At 45.8% G+C, this 16507-nt stretch overlaps 1 protein-coding gene across 3 annotated transcripts in view; it reads right to left on the bottom strand.

Moving 5' to 3' along the window:
• LOC135396044 (phospholipid scramblase 2-like) overlaps nucleotides 1-16507 on the bottom strand; it is a 194294-nt gene that overhangs the window by 109515 nt on the left and 68272 nt on the right. For all 3 annotated transcript variants that reach the window (XM_064627101.1, XM_064627102.1, XM_064627103.1), the window contains exon 3: nucleotides 12553-12609. In XM_064627101.1, the coding sequence (XP_064483171.1) occupies nucleotides 12553-12609 (57 nt within the window). The remainder of the gene's footprint in view (nucleotides 1-12552; nucleotides 12610-16507) is intronic.

The following is a 16507-nucleotide window of genomic DNA, read 5'->3' as shown; positions in this document are numbered from 1 at the left end:
AGAAAATCTGTGGCCCGCAGAATTCCGTGGGTGGCTGTCGACAGTGTCTATGGTGCAGCATACAATCACAAAAGACCTCCAGTTCCTAGGCAAAAAATCAGCGGTGCTAGATCCTGTCAAAGTTGGTCCAGAAGAAAGCGCGCTCAAGCAGCCTCAGACTTTCCTCCTCTCCCACGCTGAAACTACTCCACGCACGAGCGTCGCACGTGGCGCGATTTGAGTCGTTTGAGCTGTCATCTAACATATATTTTTTCTAGGCGAATTAAAAAATACGCCTTTTACACGTTGTTCGATTTAAAATGAAACTACCCCATACTCAAAACGTAGACGGTTGTGACCACAGGCATACCTAGAGTCTCCAAATAGGCTTACCAGCCCTATGCATACCAAGAATATGCGTATACGTTTTCAACAAGCAAAAATAACGATAAATGCTTGTCAAACCAGAGGGATGAGCAGTGTGGTGAGCAGCACGCTCAGGCACGTTGTCGAATGAAAAGCAACAGAAGGACAGAAATTTGGTGCCGATAATATACCGTTCAAGATATGTAAACACTCACATTATCCTGCGTTTGTTGCGGTTCTGGCTCACGCCTTGATGGTTTTCCTATCCGCTTTCGTTCGCTGCAGGCCTTGGCGATATCCTGAGTGCCTATATAGTGCCGATTGTATGTCGCGATTGTGTCACGCGACATACAATCGGTCTGAAATGCATCGTAGGGAATCTGAAAATACGGTATCACAAATTCTAGAAATTCAAAGTTACATCAACTTCTAAAGTGTCACTTTCCATTGACAAGGTATTAGAGCATATTTTTTTTTCCTTTAAAACAAGACACACACACGCACGCACACACATACAGCACAAACTATATACAAGAAAATTTCCTTCACGTACCTTCCAGAAAGAAGCTTCCACGGGTTTTCTCGCCCACCCTCCGGAAAATAGCGTGCACTGGATATTCCGTGTCCTGATTGAAAATCTGTGCGATCGTTGTCTTCCGAAAAATTCCTCACGTCGTCCACAGAAGCAACAACTCGAATGTCTCACGTATACACACGTCATCTCGACACCTTATTAATAAGCGGCACACAGGACGAAGCAAATACACACGTATGCCATGGAAGCTGGCGCGTAACTGCTCTAAACACAGGGAGGCGATTCCGAGAACCGCGTTACAAAAGCGGGAACTTGGTGTACGACCCCCTAGCAAAAAGAGGGAGAAATAGGGATCGTGGCTGGACTCTGGAGCGAAGCGACTGAGTGGAGCTGTAAAAACAACACCGACACATGTTTTCCGTGTTGTTTTCTTTCTTCTTTTTTCCAAAACCAAACGCAACGAAATATTCCAGCTTTTGTAGATTCTTTGCACAGCATTTCATTGTGGCGTACGCCAACCTGTTTGAAGCTCATAGAAGCAGAAAGTATCGCAACAACTGCTGCTTGCAATTTTATCTATCCATTTTAGCCTCTAATAGAAATACACGTGTAAATCTACCGTTTACCCTATATTGCGCTTATTGTGTTTTCAGTGGTCGTCCAAAAATCCCTAGTGTATTTTTCACACGAGTAATGTGACTTCTGTTTGCTTATAACGAAAACCTCCGAGACTAGGGAGCTACGAAAACAGACGCACGCGGACAGTGTCCGGCTGTTTTCGTAGTGCCCTAGCCTCGGGTTTGAGTAATATGAATTATAATCTCCAGCTCGCTTGCTTTTTAGAATTCTTTCATTGTGATTTTTGTGTAACGTTCGTATTGGTGTACAAGTTGTGTGCGCTTTGTGCTAGCAGAGCTTTAATTTATAACCGAATATAATTGACTTTATGCCTTTCTGATTGTCTATGTGGATGACACTTATGATATTTCACGTTTTGGCGTTACCATTTGGTGTAGGCTTAATTCACGTGCCAATTTAATGAAGGTAACATAATTCAATTACAAGTCACCAAACTAAATTCTACAAAAACAAAAACAAAAAAACTTGCGAACCTCTCCAACGAAAATGTCCCCAGAGAAATTCCCACAGAAATTCCCAAGGCTGTGATACCTCTGTCAGACAGGCACATATACGGCCTTTAAAGTTTCGGCATTCAGAAATGGCCGTAAGTTAGATACGTCCTTTAGCTCTGGGAAGCTGCCATACGGTATCTGTGAAGCCATTTTGTCGATGATGTCCACATCGATAAACAAGTCTGTGAACGTTGAATGTAATGTAGTGAAGTCACGTTTTTTTCTTACTGAGAGTACACGAAAACAACGTTTTGTTGGTATTTTGAAAATACAACAGCAAAGTACATTTGCTTTGAAGTGCTTTTGATATTTTTTTTTGAGTGGCATCCGACTTTTTGAATGCAGACGACGCGGTGCGATGCCGCGTGCAGTGGTTCCAGGGTGTCACTACGAACTTAACACCTGTACCGACGCGATAAAAAGCGAAGCAAAGTGCAAAAATGCCAGAAAAACACGAAAAAAAAAAGATGACAACATTACGTCGGGTAAAACACATTTTATTTCGAATTGAATTAAATCTGCGAAATCCTGCTTTTATGCCGCTTGGTGACGAGGCTTGGGCAGTTTCGATGGAATGCCGTAAACTGTCTTGCGGGAACGCCATTGCCCTTCTATCTCAATTTTGTCGCAAAGGCCGTATTGCACCCCGTCTGGCAAGGAGTTAATGACAGTATGCACTTACGGCCGTGACCGTTAAGGCCGTAAGTGCGCCCGTCTGACAGGGGTATAAGGTGTAGCAAGGTGTGAGGCCCTATGTTGAGTCTCAAGATTCGCTGAGGTAGCCGTAGGAGAGCTACGGCCTGGTCAGAGGCCTTGAGGCGGAACCTTAAAAGAACCACAGCAAGGTGTGGGGTTCTGAGGTAGAACCTCAAAATTTCTTGAGGTTACCTCAAAAGAGCCAAAGCGAGGTCAGAGGTCCTGAGGCAGAACCTCAGAATTTCTTGAGGTAACATTAGAAGAACCACAGCCGGGTCTGAGGTCCTGAGGTAGAGCCTCAAGAGTTCTTGAGGTAACCTCAGAAGAGCCACAGGCAGTTCTGGGGTAACATCAAGACGTTTTTCCAATAGGGCATCCACGCATGACAAGTTTGATTAGATGTAGCCTGTGGAACAGCATCCGCATCTATGTTCCGACGTACTCATTGGCAGCAGCAGCTACACGTCTGTCGACTACCCCGTGAAACAGCTCTGCACTGCACTGTGCTCTAATCATATTGTGACTTGCATTAATAAACATATTTTCTTTCTTGCAACAAAGTTGTGTGCGGCTCTTTCATTCACCTACACGCTCTTTCATTCCCACGTGCAGCCGAATACCTATTCCACCGGAATCACGACAGATTTTGATATCGGCCATCGCCATACAGAGCTCCGTGCCAAGTATCGTAAGCATGCGCAATTCATTCTTTTTTCTTTAAATTCATGTGGGCGAAGATTCAAACAACTGGCTGCATATGTTAAAGGAGCAGGTCTGAGGCGCACAAGTGTATCTCTGTTTTTGGTCGGTATGGAATGTCAGGCACCCGCAAGCGGTTTTCCCACAATTAGTACAAGCGTAGCGAAATTGAGAGGCCTGCAATAGCCCCCGGAATCGCGAAACACCATCCTTCCCTTCACGATAGACACGTGATGAGCACCGCCACTCGCATCACTATGTGATGTGAGTGGTAGGGACGCTCCTTATTCGACCTGGGATCACATGATCGAGGTGAGCAACACCGCGCAGGCCGGTGCGTCTGCTACTGCTTCGGAGACGATAGGTGTTCTCCAGTTGCGTGATGTCCGAAACTGAGGATTTGAAGGCTATCAGCGACGCGACCTCGATTTTTTGGGACCGCTGACACCAGGGGAAGAACGAGTGGTGCGAAACGAATGTAAGTGTGTTAGGTACAGCGATACCCCAGTGCTTCCCGACAGCCTGCAGCCTGGCTGACAGTTTTCACGGCACAGTTGGTTCAACGACTAACAGGTGGTGCCAGAATACACAGTCATTGTTTGCCTTCTGCTACTGTGCCTTTATGAGCAGCGAGTGCGTCCTGTGCCCCTTACAGGTGTGTCTTTTCGCAGGTCACTGCTAAAAGTACTCTTCTGGTTTACGTTATTCCATTTCTCTTCGCTGCACTTCGGGCTGTCGTCTGGGCCCTTGCGCCACGTTGACTCCATCCCTGAATATCAATAAGTTCTCGCCATCGAGTCTGTCATCTTAAGTCAATTTCCTCCTCCTCTACCTCCTCTACATTCATTCGTACAGTCAAACCTCCTCTACATTTGTGCTGTTATTTACGGACCTCGAAACCGAGGCGTTCGGGCTTCCTTACAATTCGCCCGGACCGAGTTTGCACCACCACGGAGCGATGTACTAGGTGTGGGGCCGTTTGCGCTGGAGCGTCTTGTTGTGAAGACGTCGTTGGTGACTCTGGAAAAACTTCCTGCAGGTGCTGTCGTGTCCGCCTCTGGAGGTCGGTCGCAGTGCGTACTATGCAGGGTGTTTCCTCTTATGTGCAACACATTTTCATATAAAGGCGAGTTCCCTTAGGACGCTTTTACTTTCGCCATTGGATTACTCGACAGGGCTTCTACGTAGTTGGAAGCCGTATTTATTCTCAATTGGGGGACTAATTAACAGAGATATTTCAACTTTTTAATTAACGACTTTAGGGAGAAGATTGCAATTGTAATATTAAAGGCTGAGCTTCACACGATGCGCTCGAACCGCTGACGAAGCACGAAAGTAATCGGGGCCCGCGCCACAGACCTAATTACTTGAGCTCTGCCGTCTCTTCCGCACCTCAAGTGATCGCCAAAAGAGCGACGATGACGTCGATATCCCCGCCATCACTTAGCGTCACAGAAAAACGTAATGTTTCACTATATTTGTTTTCTTTTTCGTTTTTTCTTGAAATGAGCCTTTGGGATTCACCACTATCAGCGCTTATCGTACCGGGGAGCCGTGTTCTGCAGTATGAAATTACTCGTACTGCAAGCGACTGCGAACACATGACCCAAGCAGCACAATGTACTGAAAGTCGAGCGCAATGGGGGTGGACGGGTAGGTGGAAGGCCTTGAACAGACTCATGAAGCTAAAGAGCGCTGATAAGACAGATACCGACCACCCCTATTGCACTCGACTTTCAGTGCATTGTGCTGCTTGGGGAGGGAACGAAAGGAAGAAAAAAGAAAAACAAAGCAAAAATCGTGAAACATACCGCGATAAGGGTTTGCCAACATCGCCCATGAAGCCCACCGTCGCTCTTTTGGCGATCACTTTCTGTTTTCAGCGGACGGCCGAGGTGAAATACTTGGGTCTATAGCACGCGCTGATATCACTTTAGTGCTTCATCAGTGGTTCGAGTGGATCACGTGGTGATCTGCCTTTAATATTGCAATTGCAATGTGCTCCCTCATGTCAATAATTAAAAGGTTGATGAAAATGTCACTGTTAATTAGTCCCCTAATTGTGAAAAAAAAAACTGGTTTCCTAGTAGTAGCCCCGTCGACTACTCCAATGGGAAAACTAAAACCGCCCTAAGCAACTCCCCATGTTATGAAAATCTGTTGCAGATAAGCAAAAACACCCTGTATATGCCCTGGGTGCGTTGGCTTGAGTCGCTATCGTGCCTTGAGTGGCGGCGCCTCCAAAGATTCGTACCGCCATTTTGTCCCTCAATTGTGGACGGGCCACTACTCTGGGTCGTGCATTGCAACGTGTACCTTGAGTTCTCTGCTGTTGTTTATCTCTGCGCCGATACCTGCGGAAGTCTGGTCATTTGGGTACGAGTGACTTCGGTGCTACGGGAACGTTGCACTTGTGGCGTCTCCCCATGAGGAGCTCAGCCAGTGGGTAGCCACAAGCACCTGGAGTGGTCCGATGAGCCAGAAGCGCGCCGTGGACTCGCTGGTTCTTCGACAGCAGTGCTTTTGAAGCTTGCACTGTCCGCTCAACCTGTCCGTTGCTCCGTGGGAAGTAAGGGCTCAAGGTTAATTGCACGATGTCGTTGCCTGACAGGAACCGAGGATTGGCAAGTAGGACACCTTTGTATATAAGGCCAGTTCCCACATGTAGCCCTTTGCTACGTAGTGCTAGAAAATTGCGCTATATTCTCCTCCTCGCATTGCCGCGAACCGCTATAAAACCGCTCTTGTCGAAGTAGAGCCGCCGTCATCTTTTCTATTTTGAGCGGTGAGTCTGCGTTAACCAATCGTGAGCTTCTTTCAGCCGTGACGTCGCGGAAGTTGGGGTTTGTTTTGCTTCCGATCACTCGAAGCAGCCAGGCGGGAAGGTGACGACGACGGGAAAATGGCATCTCCCAATGCATGGCTGTTTGGTTAATATAGTCCGGTATCGCGATCGCAGCATCGAAAGTGTCATCCGCCTTCATGCTGCGCATACGCGACGCGGACAGCGAACAATCACGGTAATACCAGTGCATCACGTCGCAACGAGATTTTCGTGACTGCAGCAGGATAGCGCTCTGTACTCGATTGTGTATGAGAACGGCAAGCGGATAAACAGCGCTACATTTTGAGAGCTATTTTCTAGCGCTATAAAGCGAAGCGCTGTATGTGTTGAACTAGCCTATAGTGTTGCAATTGCATGCTGATACCTGGCCACCATGCCGACCCTCGTGCTCTTGACCTCTCGATGCATTGATGTCCGGTGTGCAGGTCGGCAAGGATTTCATTACGAAGTGTCCCAGCGATGACGAAACGAGATCCCCTCAGGAGTAGTCCTTTGACGACGGACAACTCGCTGGCTATTCTAGCAAAATTGCGTACATCCTGAGAGAGAGATGCGGGCGGCGACCATTGCGGCTCACAGTAGTTGATCACGCATGAATAAATTATGTCGCAATTCCTGGCAATTTAAAGAGCAAAGCGTGTGTAACGTAGTCGCTGCAATAGGTTGCTGATATCTTGCCTCAATGGAGTGCTAATAGTCAAAGGAATAAAAAGCTCTGATCTTAAGCCTGTAGTCAAAAACCATTCGGTGACTTGTCAAACTGTATGTTCTAACTGTCAGTGCACCTTGATGTGAGTGATCAAAGGGAATTTATATTTGTACGTTCAGGTCCAGAACTGGTGCCGTTAGCGAGTACTGCAGGGAAACAGAATTTATTACAAAGGTGCTTCGTTTTGGTGATTTTTTTTTTGTGAGGGTGGAACGTCTCCCCACTCCCTGGAGCATCAATTGACTCCCCCCATGGGGTCACTTGATGCCGGTAGGAGTCAAACAGATCCATGCCAGTGGGAGAAATGACTCCTATTGATGGCATCAAATGACCCTACTGCCTTGCTGCAGTCATAGTTACCCCAGGAGAGGGAGGGTATGTATGTGGCAGGGTGTGGCAGGGGGGTATGTATGTGGCACGAACTTCCCCTAGGGGAGTCACACGAACTCCCTTTTTTCTTAGAGTGTAGTATCGTGCCCCTCTTCCCAGTCGACTCTACTCTGTTCTCTTCCGGTCGTCCACCCCATCACTCCCCCTCGCCGCTAGGGTGTCAGGCTGAAGAACAACACCTCTCGCGCATTTTTCGAAACCTGTACGAACAAGCCGATACAGGTCTCTGTTTCAGTAGAACATTGAAGCGTTTGTAATTGATAAGCTAGGCAATGCAGAACGTGCGAGTGAACCATCATATTTGTTCAGTAACTCCCAGTCACTTGACAACTGCGATTCTCCCCTCATCTATGCTTCCAACGCTCGCTTTCTGGATGATGATGATGATAATGATTATAATAATTATAATAATAAACTTTATTCCATTGGTTTTACACAATGAAACCGAAACAGGATGGCTTGTGCCTTTTGGCATGTGGGCCGTCCTTGGTAGATGGGAGACAGTCATTAACACCAGTATTTATGCACTTACATAGCTTTGAAGAAAGAAAAAAAAAGAGAAAGAAACAGAACAAATAAGGAATAAAAAGAACCCATTACAGTATTACTGTATTACATTACAGTAATATGTGTACCAAAGAACGATACGATCAGTGCAAATACGGATGGCACGAAATACCTCTCGCAAGGGCGCCGCGTTTGTTAATCGCATAAGGCCCGATGTGATTTTCACAGTTTGCAGCAAGTTGACCTTCCTAGATGCCGTCACTGCGGCGATCTGGAAGACTTCGAGCACATCCTTTTCCATTGCTCAGAATGCCAACACTTTAGATCCGCACTTTCAGTGTCTCTAAATCAGGTAGGGTCTTGCCCTCTCGCTTTGGTAAAACTACTCGAGCCATGACCAAATCCAGGCCCGGACGATCTAACCTGAAATGAAGTTTTTAGACACCGTACGACTTCGGTCCTGACTACGAGGCAACCCATTATTCCATATATCCAAAGAGACCGCCAGGTAAACAAACACAGAAAGATTAAAAGACTGGTATACGAAAGAGGGGAGGAAGAGATCAGAGACGTTCGGAGCGAATGCCCATCGTCAGATGGGTAGGACAGAATGAGGCATCGTCGAGTGACGTAGTGAGTGTAAAGGTAGTTGGGAGTAGTTTCTTTGTAAAATACGAGGTGTGTTCAAGTCAAACCGGGACTTCTCATGTTTCGCAAAATGAACTAACAGGCGAGAAATTAGTTTTATTTTTCAACATAATCTCCAACTGCACTAATGCTCTTGTCCGAGCGTTTCACAAGGGCTTGCATACGAGCAGCGTGGACATCCTTACCGGCGCGTAGCAGCCATGATCGGACCGCATTCTTGACCTCGTCGTCGCAGCCCTTACAAAAAAATGTGTCCACTTTCTGCAGAAAGTCTGTACACCTCCTGATACCCTGGCTCCACAGAATTTACACACACTTTCTGTATCCTTTCTGTCATGCTCTGCGTGCTTTGTGTAGGCAATTGCTGCACGCATTTCTGTAGAAAGTCTGTAAACAGCATGTGGCCGAAGGCTACAGAAAGTAGCCAGAAACTATACAGCATTTATACAGGGCAGCTGCATGCTTTCTGTCACCCTCACTCTCTGCGTCGTTCCTTTAGGCAATTGGTACACATATTTCTGTAGAAAGTCTGTGGACAACACGTGACCAAAGGCTACACTCTAAGAAAAAAACGGTAAGACTTTCTAGCCGAGTGGGTAGAATTGTGTTGCAACCAGAATTGTACTCAAATGAGTTGAACTGCAAGGGTACAACCGCTTTTACTGCTACTACTAAAACAGTTGTACTGTCCATTCAAGCGCGAATCCATCCATAAGACTGCAGGTTAAGCGGTTAGAGTTGACCTATAGCGGCTAGTTGGCGGCATGCTGCTATGTCTGCACGTGCCGCAGGATAGAATTGCGGATAATTCCGACTATTTTGCGTTCTTTTGACGTTGCAGAAATCTCCGACACACGGTGCCGGAAGCAATGTTCACCTCCCACTGTTACCGTCTTCGAGCGGGTTTGAACCTACGATCTTGAGCTCCGCAAGCCAACACGTTACCGACTGAGCTACCGAGGCCTTCCTTTTTTGTTCGCTTAAACGAAGGAATTAAATGCATAACTTTTGCAAAACTTATTTGATGTTTTTGTTTTGAGTGTATAGGCGCAGAACAAACCTGCTTTGTTTTTATAGTGTTCGATCCGACTTCTGTCATGCGTTTCTTAATAATACATTAAGTATGTAACCACGGTGCAGGCTTGTTTCGTTTCAGCCACTGCTGGCTGCTCGGAGAGAACAGCGTTGAACTTGTAATAATTTTATTTCTTGTAACTACTAGTGTTATAATGTTATATTTGCTAACATTGGAATTCATTGAATCTCGCAACCCTTGTCAATGATATTCCTGTCAAATTGACATGGGAAATGTCTGCATGCGTACACAGAAAGTCTACATAAAATACACAAAGTGTCTGCGTACATAGTATACAGAAATTGTACAGACAATGCACAGAATGTCTAAATATGTAGTATACAGAAAGTCTGTACATAATGCACAAAATGTCTGTATGCGCAGTACACAGAAAGTCTACATATAAAAAATGCATATGATACAGATTATCTGCATACGTAGTATACAGAGAGTCTTTACGTAATGCACAGAATGTCTGCATGCGTGGTACGAGAACGTCTACGTATAAAAACTACACATAAAAGTCTACATATAATACTCAGAATATCTGAATGCGTAGTACACAGAAAGTCTACATATAATACACAGAATATATGCATACGTAGTATTCAGAAAGTCTATACATAACGCACATAATATCTGCGTGCTGAAAAGGGGCACAAGATGTCTACAAGAGTTATATAGACTTTCTTTGTGTCTGGTACACAGAGGAGCACTCTACAGAAAGAATACAGGGTATACAAGAAGTGCACAGAATGTCTACTGAAAGGACGAACCCATTTTTGTAAGGGAGCTGAAGTGGCGGCCCCTAAGGAACGCCTTCAGTGGCCCGAAAAGATAGAAATCTCTGGGGGAGAGGTCTGAATTGTAAGGGGGATGTGGCTGCAACTCCCAGCCAAGTTCCTGTAAGGTGTGTGTCGTGAGGTGCGCGGTATGCGGGCGTGCATTGTCCTGGCAGAAGGCAGAACCTGGCAGTAATATGGACTATTGATGGTGGTACCACTGGGCAGAAAATCAACATGAACAACGCCAGCCTTGTTCCAGAAAACCGTGGCCATGACCATACCCGCAGACGGGGTGCTTCGGAACTTCTTAGGAGTTGGCGAGCCCGCGGATGCTTCCACTGTTTCGATGCGCGTTTAGACTCAGGAGTGAAATGGTGCACCCACGTTTCATCGCACTTGATGATCCTATCAAGGAACGGCTGTCCTTCAGTGTCAAAACGGTACCTTAGCCCTTGGGATATTTCCTGACTTCTCTGCCGGTCAAACAGAGCTGCCTCGGGACCCAACGTGCACCAACTTTCCGAAACTGGAGGTGTCCATGAATGATAGTGTTCAACGTTCGTCTATCCTTCGAGCCGGTTCGAAACATGTTATCCGTCGGTCCCTGAGGATCAGGCGCTCCACAAGTTGGATGTTCTCAGGAACTCTGACACTGGGCTCTGAGCCGACCCTGTCGGGATCGTCCTGCACTGATGTACGGCCGTCTCGGAACTGTTTGCACCACTCAAGCACTTTGCTGCGGCTAAGTGTATCGTGGCCATACTGAGCCTGAAGTCTTCTGTGAATTTCAGATGACTTTACGCCGTCATTCACGAGAAACTTCGTGACAATTCGCTGTTTGATGTGCGCGCTTACCTCGTTGTCGGCCATCTTGTCCAGCACGTGTCTTCTGTTTTGCACAAACTTTGGACCACCAGTGGTGAACGCAGAGGCCTGTCGCGTGTGAAAATGACGAAAAGGAGTAGCGCGATACATTTGCACACTCAGGAGACTTGAACACCCCTCGTACACTTGTCCGCAGTTAGGAGGATATGACGGACATGGTGAGGTCTACGAAGTTCACGGCGCCGTGCGAAGTCGTGCAAGTGAATTTAATCGTGGGGTGAAATCCCTTAGAGCTCTGAGGAAGCGAGCGTAGTGGTGAAACCACAAATGCGAGCCTCGTGCCGATATGTTGAGTTTGTTCAGCATGGGTGACGACGTCCGTTGGTCTCTTGGTCGGAACCGGGTTGGTACCAAGTCGTAGCGATGTCATACTGGTACACAGCTTTAGACACAACGGTACCTGAAATACGGTGTCCAGAGGTCGTAGCTGAAGCACACAAAATAACTTCCCAGTAAGCTTTCAATGCTTGACATGACAACGACTTGTCGGCTTCATGTTCCGTATCTTGAGCATAGCCGTGGCGTAGCCAGGGTGTGGGTTCGGGGTGCAATACCCCGATATTGTAGCAAAACTGCGAAACCCTACTCCTCATGTAAAGTTCGCTTCGAACCTTTCCTAGCCGCGATAACGTCAAACATATTTCTGCTTCTAGACAGCTTTTCACCACTTCTCAGAAGGGTGCTCATAGTTATCTAATCGTATTAACACTAGGCATTTCTAAACAACAAAAACAACAACAACAACAAAAGTCACGTTAACAATGGGTACTGAACTGGGTACCGCTTTCGATCCTTTCTCGTGGGAAAATATCATCGCGGGTTCAGTACCCCTGATATTGTAGCAAAACTGTCAAATCCTAGTCCTCATGTAAAGTTCCCTTAGAATCTTTCCGTACCCTGGATAACGTCGCAATATATTTCTGCTTCTAGACAGCTTTTCATCACTTGGCAGGAGGGTGCGTATAGTTATCTCATCGCATTAACACTAGTTTTTTTTTTAAAGTCACATTAACATCGAAAGGGTACTGATTTCGATCCATTCTCGCGGGAAAATATCATCATGTTATTCTTGGTGTTGAAGGTAATCAGGAAAATGGACCTCTTCCCAAGTGATTCTATTCATTAATATGCCGTCCGGTGTATAGACGTCAGTGCACATCAGGGTCCCATGGTTGAGCACATGTACAGAACTATCTGTTTGTCCCATTGTTATATGTATGTTTCACTCCAACAGACTCGCACGTTAGCATGTTAATTAACGTTCAAGCGCTATCAAATGATAGACACAGCATACACTTACTCTCTCCGAAAACAAGTTGCTGGTGTTCCTTGTAGCCGTACAGGAAGATCTCTGAGGCTGAGAGAATAGAAAAAGATATATCAAATTACTCTCAACCAACATATCAATATTAAGTGATTTGTAGAAAATTCCGAGGACCAGTCTACGTGAACCAGGGACTGAAACCGAAACCGAATCTATACACGAATGGAATCGTGATTTGTGTGGGACCGCAACTACTGTGAACGTAAATTCTGGTCACCCATGAACAGAAACGGTAACCACACTTTTGGAAATGAACAAATTAAGTACAGAATAAAACAAATAAGATTCCGGTTACTGGTTCGTAACGTAAGTTTTACATGTACAGCATGGGTACAAAATTTCATGGAACACTGGCCTGTCACATTTCTTCATTGGAGCGACACCCAAGTAGCGCACGGGAGTGCACATACTGGGAGATGGCTGAAATAGCTTGTCACCCGTTCCTCATTCAACATCCTAATATCTAGCGGAAATACACCAGCACCGTGTTCCGTAATTGTTGTCCCAAGCTGTATTAGAATACTGGCAAGCAAGAATAATATACGCATGCAACTTCAGTTTTAGGGACATGCACACTTATACGGTAGGGAGTGACTTTCTCGGGTTAAACCCGATTCCACCTGGTTATCCCCCCCTTACACTGACCGCCGACCAATTCTGGTTAAACCCGATCTCTCCCCGAATTCCAGTCGCCATGAAGTCCTCAAGTGACGTTTCCACTGAAGATGAACAAAGGTCGCCAGTTGTAACATATGTAAGAATGTCTCACTTACGTTCCCGGAGATACACCTATGTGTGTCAGCACTGTCTATGCCTTTGGGGATTAGCATTAGTAGGCTATCCACAAAAAATATAATAAATAAATAAAATAAGGATGAAGAGAGATTAGGAAAAGCCTTAATAGGCAAGAGGAGTAACAAAAACAACCCATGACACTCGATGGCACAGTTGTCGCCCGATTTGTTTCCGAATTACAGATTTAAAAATAGCACTCGATTTCCACCCCCTAATCTGAGAGAGAGATGTAATCAGAAAAAGTCATTCCCTAACCTAATGCATTAAATGCATTAATGCACGGCAAACCTAATGCATTAAACGGTATGGCAGTAACTTCATCCCCTAACCAGCCATCATCTCGAATAACATTGTTGTGTGCCCTGATTTCTTGAAAACAGGAGGTGTACGCCTCCTGCTGTCAACAAATCAGGCCACACAGCATCGAGAGATTATCATGTAGGCCACACTCGAAGTGAAGTGATTGAAAATCGTCGGTATGGTGCGCTTCATTTCACAGCATTGACAATAGCCTAAACTTTAACATGGCCACTCGTCACCGCTGCGTGTTCACGGGCACATTAATAATGTGTTGCCAGTAGTAATGAATGGACACAGACTGCCCCCAGCACACAGCTGGTCTAAACAAGATTAAATTAGCAATTAGAGCTAATTGGGACCCCCCACATTAATTAGGACTATCCAGTGAGTCACCACACTAATTGGGGAGCATTTAACCCGTGTCCGTGCGTTGGCGGCAACCTGTGTCCATAGAAAAGAAAAAAATAGATCTAGAGTGTAGAGAAGGAGTTTAGTTGAAGATACACGACGCCATCTTGAAGAAAGCAGTCCGGAACGGCCGCTGACCATCGCTGGGCGATGGAGCAGTTAGGCAAGTTGCAAAGGATCACACCAGGTGGCGTCACCATCCTCCTTGTGACCACAAGTTCTGGACATTTTGAAACATCGTTATCATGGCATGTCTGGGCAGGTTAGGACAGCTCTAGACATGCAAGGAGAAAAACACTCATAATACACAGGAATGCAAACTGCTGTGAAAGCAAGAGTAAATATGCTAACCATCAACAGCTATCAACAAAAAGAATCAGGCACAGAAGCAAAACAGCCCACCACAACAGCAGTCACGGGGAGCGCAGAACAATGTGACTGCTCCATCCGACAGCCATGCACGGAAGTGACTCGTAATGCTTTTTTCTCTGCTATAAAGTTACGCATCTCTAGGCCCCCTAGCGGTTACTTTCTCAACTAATTTCACAGCAAAATTATTAAGAATCATGCCAGCGCTACTCTCGTTCCCAACGCAGCTTTTGCGGAAGATAGAAAATGGCGGGGATGCCCTCACAGGTACAACAGCAACCAGCGCCCGACATGCACGGGCATGAAAACCACAACCAAAGCGGGGACAAAGTTATCGCATGCGAAAGAATTAGCTACACAACAAATCAGCCCACCGCAGCCAGAGTCACGAGGTGCGCAGAACGATGTTTTCATTCCATCCGATAGCCAGCCGCAGAACTGAAACAAAATGCGTTTTACTCCTCTATAAAGTCATGCATCTGTGCCACTTGCGGTTGCTTTCTGAACTAATTTAATCGCAAAATTATTAACAATCGTTCTAGCACTATTTCCATTTAATTCAAGGGCGCGGCAGCACTACCATCATTATCAAGACAAGAATGATCAACATGAATCTGTCTTGTCCAAAGAAGCAAAAATACAAGGATAGATGCGTCAGCAGAGGAAAGCATGCAGGTCCGGGCATGTCAGGACATTGCTCAACGAGCGCTGTTACACGAGAAAATACCGCACTGCTGCTGGACAACAGAGGAAAGCAAACACAGACACTCACCATCATCGGAGACGTACACTGCATTCCCTCCATTGTAAATCCACTCGACACAAAATCCACCATTCACCAGCGACGAACCAGACATCCGTACCCTGTCAGAGGCAAACTGAACCCCACCGAAGCTACGCTTTTTCACTAACCGCCAACACAATTGCTAGGAACAGAATTAGCGCATTCACACCCGTCAATGTCCAAGAGAGAAGTGAATCCTTGCGCCCTCTGCAGGCCTTGCTCATTGGTTGTGACGTCATCCTATTGTCTCAGGGCTACACTGTTTTCTTCCACTAATGCCCAACCCAACTGCCCTGGACAAGGCCACCTGAAACAATAGAGCTGTGACTAGACGTCATCCCCCATGCATGGAGCTGCATGGTCCAAGGACGCATGGGGACCTGTTATTTACTGAATCACCATCCCAAGATGATTTCCTTTATTCTACTATAATGACTGCATAGGAAACAGAAAAACTACTGCAGAAAAGCACCATGCATGAAAGCTGATCTTAGGCATTAAGCATTTCAATCCCAAAGTCTTACTAAATGAGACTTACGAATACAGGAAATAACAAAATGTCCTAACAAGTAACACCATCAATGGCTAAATTTGACGAGCTCAGAGAGAGACATATCCGTCTCATCCGATAGCCAGGCAGATAACTGAATAATGACGTTTTGTTCCTTCTGACTAAAGCCATGCACCTGTCCCCATTGCGGTTACTCTATGAACTAAGTGAGTCGCAAAATTATTAAGAATCAATCTAGCACTACTCCCATTCAGGCCAGCACTATCGAAATGACAGTGTTTCAACAAGAATGTTCCTTTTCAAAAAGAATAAAAAGAACTGCATGCAGAAGGAAAGCATGACACAAGATGTCTGGGCATGTCAGGAAATTGTTCAATGAGCACTGTCAGACCAGGAAAAATCGCATGTTTGTCAGGCAACAAGGGCAAAAAAAAACACAGAGAAAGGACTTGAAGAAAGTGGAAAAGACACTCTCCAGCATCCAACTATTCTAAACACGCATACACTCCTCTTATTCAAAAACAGTGCTTATCATAAATCCGTCCAGGACAATGCACATCATCGAACAACCTCTCATTTTTGATACTACACTTTTTCTCCAGTAACGGTCAATGCAATGCTACAGACACGTGAAACATAGACACACTGCATGACGCCATCACATCCTGTCTGAAAAAGGCAGCGGCAAAGAGAAGCCCTCCTATTATTTATTGAATCGCAAGATTATTTCCTTCCTTGTACTCAGTGATGTTCATTCACTTTTA

The sequence above is a fragment of the Ornithodoros turicata genome, chromosome 5 (assembly GCF_037126465.1).
Source record: "Ornithodoros turicata isolate Travis chromosome 5, ASM3712646v1, whole genome shotgun sequence".
Lineage (NCBI taxonomy): Eukaryota > Metazoa > Arthropoda > Arachnida > Ixodida > Argasidae > Ornithodoros > Ornithodoros turicata.
Note: the sequence above shows the minus strand (reverse complement) of the source record. Positions and strands in the feature narration are given on the sequence as shown.